General features: G+C 51.6%; 1 protein-coding gene across 4 annotated transcripts; it reads left to right on the top strand.

Moving 5' to 3' along the window:
• The first annotated feature begins 1,442 nt into the window (after positions 1–1,442).
• ATG101 (autophagy related 101) lies at positions 1,443–7,387 on the top strand. Of its 4 annotated transcripts, XM_054590792.1 has the most exons (5): positions 1,443–1,588; positions 1,845–1,971; positions 2,085–2,205; positions 5,426–5,753; positions 6,685–7,387. In XM_054590792.1, exons 4-5 carry the CDS (start codon positions 5,502–5,504, stop codon positions 7,087–7,089), a joined length of 657 nt encoding a protein of 218 aa, XP_054446767.1. In that variant the 5' UTR covers positions 1,443–1,588; positions 1,845–1,971; positions 2,085–2,205; positions 5,426–5,501; the 3' UTR covers positions 7,090–7,387. The 4 variants fall into 4 exon arrangements, with proteins under 4 accessions (XP_054446767.1, XP_054446768.1, XP_054446766.1 ...); XM_054590793.1 differs by lacking the exon at positions 1,443–1,588 and having other exon boundaries at positions 1,718–1,905; XM_054590791.1 differs by lacking the exon at positions 1,443–1,588 and having other exon boundaries at positions 1,718–1,971.
• Positions 7,388–8,277: the final 890 nt, after the last annotated feature.

The following is an 8,277-nucleotide window of genomic DNA, read 5'->3' as shown; positions in this document are numbered from 1 at the left end:
TCCAGGAAAGTTTGCTGGTCTGTAGGGCAGGCAGCTTTCTCCTTCCCGAGGCCCTGCGGGTACTCTGAGGCTGCCTGGCGAGAGGCTTACACTGGGACAGAGACAAAGCAGGGACCAAGGCTGCACAGGGCCCAACTATGGGAAGGAAGAAAGGGGACAGGAAATAGATGGAGTAGGGAGGTCAGCCAGAAGAGGCTGAATAGGGGGTTTGGAGGACTGGGTGGGAGAAGGAACCCTAAAGGCAGGTAGGGGACAATGGTATGCTGGAGCCAGCTTGTCCTGGTACCCTACAGCCAATTGTAACTCTGATGATCAAAATGTAATCTTTCATTCATTCTGGACTCTGCATTCAGCCATGGCCTATAGCTTGAAATTGTTGATAGTGGAAAATTGGCAAATGCTACTAATCAAGGCTTTTCTCTGCCAGAGAGAAGGTGCTGGGGGCAGCGTAGTACACGGGAAGGTGAGGGTGGAGAAACCAGGAAGAGAACTTCTGTAGTGGTAAGGAATCCTTCATTTGAACCCCAGGCTCTGCCATTTACCCAGCGACCTTTGCCAACTAACAACGTGTCCCAGCATCAATTTTTTATGTCCTAGGATTAAATTAATTAACATATATAAAACACTTAGAATCATGCCCTTTCCATTCCATTCAATAAATGTTTTGTATTATTATTGTGGGAGAGAAAGTGTATGTTAGAAAAATGAGCATCTTAATCTCCAAGTAAACAATTTAGGAGTCGCTTCCTCCTGTTTGGAGTTGGGGGCATGCCAGAACCAGCAGGCATTAACAGAGTAACTGAAAGACCCCTGTCTGCCCTGGGCATATAATCTACTTGGAGAAGCAAACATGCTCCCAGGAAGTTATACAGCACTAAAAATGAACTCATATTCATATAACGCTTTACAGTCCACAAAGGTTTTCCACATGAATGATCTCTTGTGATCCTTAGAACAGCTCGTCGGTTAGAGGAGGAAATCAGAAAGGGTGAGTGACGTCAAGAGGCACAAGCAAAGACAATGCCAGAACTACCAGCCTTACAAGAACTATCACCAGATTGGGCCAGGTAAAGCACCAAGTCGTGCTTCTGTTTGGTGATAACACAGGGTAAGGTGAAGTCCCTTTCTCCAGCCTCTTCGTGGGACCAGGGATCCTGGCTATTATGCACTAGAAAAGCTAAAGTTTTGCCATCCACTCAGGGTCATACAGCACACTGGCCTGGACTTACCTCCAGGGCACTTCTCCACGTAGCATGCCCCTCATCTTGGGCGATCGGTACCCCTTTCGGGCCTTTGAGGCCGGAGTTAGGGACCACGTCTCCGCCTCAGGGGCTGGCTCGCCGCGGATGACTCCTCTCTGCCTCGGGAGGCAGCACAGAGCTCACCGGCCTCTCCTTCCTTCTCATCTCTATGGCGGAAGTGAGTTGTTCCACGCGAAACACAGCAACATTCTCGGTGGTGGGAGTGAATGGAGGCGTCCAGATGAGGGGGGTACTTCTCCCCATCTAATCTTAAAATTCGAGAGATAATCAAGAGCAAGAGAGAACAGAAGTTACGGGGAAGTGTAAGACTATATTTTTCCGCTCACGTGAGTGTAAAACGGTCTGGGAAGCTGCACTCGTGTCAAGGTTAGGCCAGCCGTGCTCCCCCTCGCCGGTGGCCGCTGGGGCAAGTGGAGCCGTCCGACGGGCAGGGGCGGGGCGCGGGTTTCCGGGGCCGGCTTCACCTCCCTTGGTGGTGGTCTGGCGCCGCCAGCATCGGGGTTGCATTGCCCGCGAGTCCCGGGCGCGGGCTCGGGGAGGTAGGCCCCCGTTCTAACCAGCTGCCCCCTTCTTTTGGGCAAGCGCGGGCGTTCCCTGAGCCGGCAGGAGGAAGGACGCGCCTCGAACTTCCTAGCCCGGCCAGGTGGGTCGCGGAGCGCCGTCCCCGAGACCTCTGCCGAGTCACCTGCACCCTTGGTATCCGAACTGTGTAGGTTCTTGGGGAGTGGCGGTGGGAAAAACGGGACACAGATCAGGAGTCGTTCCTGAGTCCTGCCTAAGTCTCTTTATGCCTTGCCGAATGCTTTTTGTTTTTGCTTTTAGTCCTCTTGCCCTCGATCGCCCGCGCGGAGGTTGGGGCGGACCTGTGGGGATCGCAGCCGGGCGTGAGGAGGAAGAGGATGATTAGCGCCTGAGTGATCCTGCTTCAGCCTATACGCTTAAGGTGTGTATAAGGGTGCTCTGGGCTCCAGCTTGGCTCTGAGAAAACATCAGTCAGTCTCCGCCCCTGTGCTCTATTGACCTGGGCCTTTGGCGGGGGTGGGGGGTGGGGTACCAGAGTGACGAGACTTCCCGGGCCCTGCTTCGGAGAACTCCCTGCTCATCGGAGGCAGGGGTGAGGGTGAGAGGACAGGCAAGCTCATCGCGGCCCAAAGGTGGATGCTGTGGGAAGGAGGCTGCAGTACTGATTTCCTGCAGAAGTGGAGCCTAGAATAGCGCTGAGAATGAGGGAAGAAAGAGTCTGGGCTTGGGACAAAGGTGAAGCGATGTATATGGCTTGTCTGAAGGTTTGTGGGGGACATTAGAGGGGGAAGTTGTGGAAGAAAGGGGAGCTGGACCAGAGCTGGGAGTCTCTAGATGGGGAACTGCTGGATGGAGCTCAACTAGAGGGCAGAAAAGAATAAGAGAGCCCTGCTTATCCTTGATCTAAGAGTGTAGGGAAGTGAATCCAGCAACCCTTGGAAGGACCTGGAATTCCTGGGTCAGGGTGAATTGAGCAGTAACTTTGTACTAGCGTCTAGGTACTGAGTTTCTGGTGATGAGTAGGATACGGCCCCTGCCCATCAGGAACTGTCTGCCGGTGGGAGAGGGAGGACAAGGTAACACCTGTGAACAGATGACTGCTAGTACAGGTGGCCCTGGGCTGATTGCCCAGTGAGAGGCAGAGCCAGTTGGATTTCTGACCGCTGCCTGTGTGTTCAGTGGTAAGCACCACTGTTTACAGGGGATAGAGACAAACTGAAATAAACCGAGAAAGAGCTGTCAGGACCCTGAGGAGATAAGGTGGGATATGGAGCTGGCAAGTTTACGGGGAATGGAGATCGTTTAATCTGTAAGAAGGGGTGAGGGGGTGGCAGAAGAAATTTGCCTCTAAATAGCTAAAAGGCTTGTTTGTGGGAAAGGGGTGAGCTTTTTTCTGTGTGGCTCCTGATACCAAAACTAGGACTAGTGTTTTGGAGCACGAAGAAACGAATTTCTTCAGTAGAGCTGTCTGAAGAGGGGATGATGTGCTGGGGGAGGTCCTGAGTTCCCCGTCAGGGGAGATTGGTAAGCTGAACACGCTCAGCCAAGAATCTTGACTGTTCCCTCCTGCTCTGGGCTTGTATTTAGTTACTAAGTTCTGGTTCTTAAGTCTGTTTTCTTTTCATTCCCTCCACCAGTGCAGTCATGTAGCCTTGCATCATCTTTCAGCAATTACAGTATAATAACTATAGCAGCTAATACTTGCTGAGTGTTTCCTACTTGCCAGGTACTGCTTTAAGTGCTTTAGAGATGCTAACTCATCTAATCTCCCAGACAACCCTTTTAAGGTGGCTATTGTTACTATCCCCTTTTTATTGACAGGGGAAACTAAGACACATAGGAGTTAAGCAGCTTGCCCAAGAGCACACAGTGAGCAGCTGGCAGAGCTCCGGCTGCCTGCCTTTAGAGCTGCTGTTCTGAACCACTATACTACTATGTTTTGCATGTGTAGTTTTACTTAATTCTCACAACAATCCAAATTTGCAGGTAAGAAAACAGACTCAGAGAGGTTGTGGGGTTTGTTGAAGGTCACAGCAAGATATGAGAGAGTTGGGATTCACACCCAGGATTGCTGGGCATGAAAACCCCCACACGGCGCACTTCACTCCCCCCACATCCATTTCACTGCCTGTGTAACTGCCGCTGCTGTGGTGGCCTCTGACTGGACTCCTTGCCCAGCCTTTCGTTTTAAGAGTGGCAAGTTTTCCCCCCAGAGTCTGTAGATGGCCCTGGGAGTAAGCGAGGTTTGGGGTGCATGCGCATGGGTCGGTTTGGCTTTAAAGCCCAGCCTTCTTAGCTTTCATTGACTTCTCAGAGCATTGTGTAATTCCCCAAATAGTGAAGAGCCAGAGTTAGCTTACTTTCTTTTTCCCCAGCATTATAAAATGTCTTTTTTTAATGTCTTGGGATATAAGCTCTTTGGCTTATACGAATTACATATTTTTCATCTGCATTGAGGAAAAAATGTACATCTTTCTCCAGAGTAATGTTATCTAGGATAAGCCTAAGAGAGTCGTAAAAATGGACTTTATCACCCACGACCTTCAGTACTGTTACTTTTATTAAACTCTTGAACATTCTTTGGCCACTTGGCACATTGCCCATTTGGAGGGACCTGTGCATGGGTCCTGGGACCATACAGAGTTTGCCTCCATAAAACTTGGGGGCATAGACCAACCTAACGGGAACCATTTACAAAGTGAAGCAGTGCAAACTATGGAGGAGTAGTTCCTGTTTCTCAGACACAAGTTCTTTGAGAGGTAGTTTTTCCGATTTCAGACTCCTGAAGTCTTGTCTTTACTAACTGAAGGCTTTTGTTGGGAAATACCTGTTTGGGCGCTGGCAGTTGCAAGGCCTGACTGCCCAGGGGGAGGGGCACCTGCTGATCCTGGAAGGAGACAAAGAAGCAGTCAGAACAGCAGCTCTGTTCCTAGCACATGGTTCAGTGGCCCTGGGTTTGGGCACCCCGGCTTGGAAGGGCGAACTTCCAGATCAGTTCACAGGGTCCAAATCAAGGTGTTGGCAGGACTGCATTCCCTCTAGAGACTAGGGGAGAATATGGCACTTCTTGGCTTGTGTCTGTGTTACTTCAGTCTCTGTCTCTGTGGTCACATTGGTGTTTCCCTCTTCAGTTGTTTCAGAGTTAACTTTCCGAGGTACAGATTTGATCTTGGCACAGTGATGCATTGCCTTTTCATTGCCCTTAGGACAGAGTCCAAATCCTTAACCTGGTCATTCGAGGTCCCAGGAAGTCAGACTTCCTTTTCCTTCTCCCACCATGTAGTGTCGCCACTATGGTAACATTTACCCACCTGTCTCTCCTCCACCTTGGCAGCTTCTCAAGGGCAGAGGCCATGTTCGCCTTTAATGGCCAGTGCCTGACAGCTGGTGCACAGGGAGCATGGGTTTTAAACTGCAATGAATACCGTCATGGAATTCAGGCCTGGCGGGTTGTTTGGCCTTGTAGCTTTGAAGCTCCCCGCTTTCTGCTCCCATAGTCTAAGATTCTCTGAGAGTGGGTGCCGCCGAAATGCAGAGAAAGGCTCTGGAGGCAGGGCCTGGGCTGGGCCTGGAAGGAAGCGAATAGGTGACAGGCAGAGCATTCAGCAGATGTCAGCATTCTGACCTGGCTCCTCTTGCAGGGCAGCCCCTGGGTAGGGCGAAGCTTCTCTGTCTTTACTGCTGTCCCCCACCCTGTTGTGGGCTGCGGGCTGCAGGATGAACTGTCGCTCGGAGGTGCTGGAGGTGTCGGTGGAGGGGCGGCAGGTGGAGGAGGCCATGCTGGCCGTGCTGCACACGGTGCTCCTGCACCGCAGCACGGGCAAGTTCCACTACAAGAAGGAGGGCACGTACTCCATCGGCACCGTGGGCACCCAGGATGTCGACTGTGACTTCATCGATTTCACCTATGTGCGAGTCTCCTCGGAGGAACTGGACCGTGCCCTGCGCAAGGTTGTTGGGGAATTCAAGGTAGGGCGTGGCCCAGTCCTGTCAGGGCTCGAGGGAAGCATCCTTACCCTCTGCTTGGCTCTCCGTGGCTGAGATGGAAAGGGTCCTGGCTGCCCCGGGGAGGAAGAGTGTGGGGTCACCACATGCCACAGGGGTGGGGGGAGCATGTGCAGAATTATTGGACCAGGTGGTCCCATTTGCTTCTCAGACGAGAAGAGGGAGAAGCGGCCAGGTCTGGTCTGTCCTTCCTCTCCTTTCCCTCTTCCATTCCTTGGCTTCCTTCTTTGTAACCAAGGATCACTGGGCTCTATACTCCCCCCTCCTTTTCTTTAGAGACTCAGTTTAGGTTGTCATTGAGTGAGAGAAGTGGGAGGATTGTGCTTAACTGGCAGTGGAGAAGGCAAGTAGGATTTACCTGGGGAGTAGGAGATGCTAGAACACATTTCAAAGGACGGGCGCCCCAGGGGTAGGGATGTGGAAGTAGAAGGAAGGCCCTCCATGTAAGGGTGAAAAGCAAGGATTTTGAAATTAGACAATGTGGGTTCGAACCCTGGCGCAGCCACTCCCTGGCCCGTGACTTTTGGCAAGATAGTTTGACTCGGAGCCTCATTTTGCTTCAATATTCCTGCCTCCCAGAGTTGTTGAGAGGAGCGAGTGGGATTGTGTGTTTAAGTGCCTGGCCCAGAATAAAATGCTTAAAAAACAATTCTGAACAAAGCTGGAGGAGTTGGGCAAGGAGGCAGGTTTGGTTGTTTTGCTTGAACCACTCAATTTCAGGTGCGCAGTTTTGCGGTGTGATGTTACCCAAATCCTTTCCCGCCTCTGCTCCTTCCCTGCCCTCCCTGAAGGACTGACAGAGCTAGGACAGCATAGTCCCCTGGGATGTAGGAAGCAGGTGCTCACAGGGCAAGAACTCTTTTCCTGGCCTCCTCATCTGTTACCTCTTCCCCAGGATGCATTGCGCAACTCAGGTGGCGATGGGCTGGGACAGATGTCCTTGGAGTTCTACCAGAAGAAGAAATCTCGCTGGCCTTTCTCAGACGAGTGCATCCCCTGGGAAGTGTGGACGGTCAAGGTGCACGTGGTAGCTCTGGCCACAGAGCAGGAGCGGCAGATCTGCCGGGAGAAGGTGGGTGAGAAGCTCTGTGAGAAGATCATCAACATTGTGGAAGTGATGAATCGGCATGAGTACCTGCCCAAGATGCCCACGCAGTCGGAGGTGGACAACGTGTTTGACACAGGCTTGCGGGACGTGCAGCCCTACCTCTACAAGATCTCCTTCCAGATCACCGACGCTCTGGGCACCTCAGTCACCACCACCATGCGCAGGCTCATCAAAGACACCCTTGCTCTCTAGGCCTTGCTGGGGGCCTTGGGTGCTCCTTGATGGCTCGCAGACTTTGGTTTCTGGGGATTGTGCTGTTAGGCCCTTGGGGCTCTGGAACCTGATCCAGGTCCTTGATGAGACTTGGAAGGGCCACCCCCTGGCTTCCTTGACCTGTGGTTGCCAGTCTCTGGTCAGCCTCGTAACCTTCACTGACGGTTAAGCCAGGCCAACACTGTCTCACCTCCCCTCTGGGGGGTCCCCCCTCCTTCTCTACTGTACAGAAGCACCATCATTAGGATGGCGAATAAAGTTGAGAATGTGAGCTTGGGCTGAGCTGTCTCTCCCTTGCTTGTGTTTGTTCTGCCCTGAAACATTAATGCTTCCTGATAGACTTCTGAGGACACAGGTATGTGTTGAGGACATTATTCCAAGATGAGGGGAATGTATGGATCGGATTACAGAAAGATTAAAGCCAACCGATTTTGTACTTTGTTGGGTATTCACATAGTGTTACCCACCCAGGAGTGAGCATGGTCGGTCCCTTGAATGAGGATGCAGGTCAGGATCTGTGGCTTTAAACATGACTGTGTGTCCTCCCTTCCTAAGGAAGCTGTAACATTCCTACCCTTTACATTATGTGGTCTTCATGGTGGCTCCAAAGAATGTCTTCTGTCTCCCTAGAGCACAGACAGGCCCACTGTGCACCAGAAAGCTCATTTGATTTGAGGTTTCTTTCAGGGGAGAGAGGGGCCAGCCTGAGGCGTGTGTGGTGCCACTTCTTCCAAGTTGGACTGGCGCTTGCTTGTTAGGACGTTCCTTTGGTACCTCGACTAGTTTCAACACCAGTATTCTCACAGTCAATGAACTCCATTGTGCGCTTTTTATTGATTTATTCCATATTTTACAATGGTTTTTGTTTACATCAGGGCCAGTTGTAACAGACTAAACTGTGTGCAGGGAGGCGTGCTCAGGGAGAAGTGGCTGGGGTGGGGGAGGGGCCATGCCCATCGGCCTGTAACAGGTAGGTTGGAACCGGGATTGCCAGAAAGTGTTTGCACATTTTTCTCATTCCAAGCAGTTTTTGGCCATGTGATATTTCATGACAGGTTTTGTGATGTTCTACCCTTGATTTCTGGGGATTGGAGAACTCAGAAGGTTCTCAGGGATTTGGAGATGGGGAAGGCACATTCTCAGCAAGTCCTTAATGGTGTATGGTCC

Source organism: Pteronotus mesoamericanus, unplaced genomic scaffold (assembly GCF_021234165.1).
Source record: "Pteronotus mesoamericanus isolate MK-2021 breed Mesoamerican mustached bat unplaced genomic scaffold, CSHL_Meso_final scaffold_21, whole genome shotgun sequence".
Lineage (NCBI taxonomy): Eukaryota > Metazoa > Chordata > Mammalia > Chiroptera > Mormoopidae > Pteronotus > Pteronotus mesoamericanus.
The sequence above is the reverse complement of the archived record's forward strand: the minus strand, read 5'-3'. Positions and strand labels throughout refer to the sequence as shown.

Coding starts and splice junctions, on each gene's coding strand:
- ATG101 (XM_054590792.1), top strand. CDS start 5,502: ATGAACTGTCGCTCGGAGGTGCTGGAGGTGTCGGTGGAGGGGCGGCAG. Junction 5,754..6,684: donor AGGTTGTTGGGGAATTCAAG/GTAGGGCGTGGC, acceptor CCTCTTCCCCAG/GATGCATTGCGCAACTCAGG.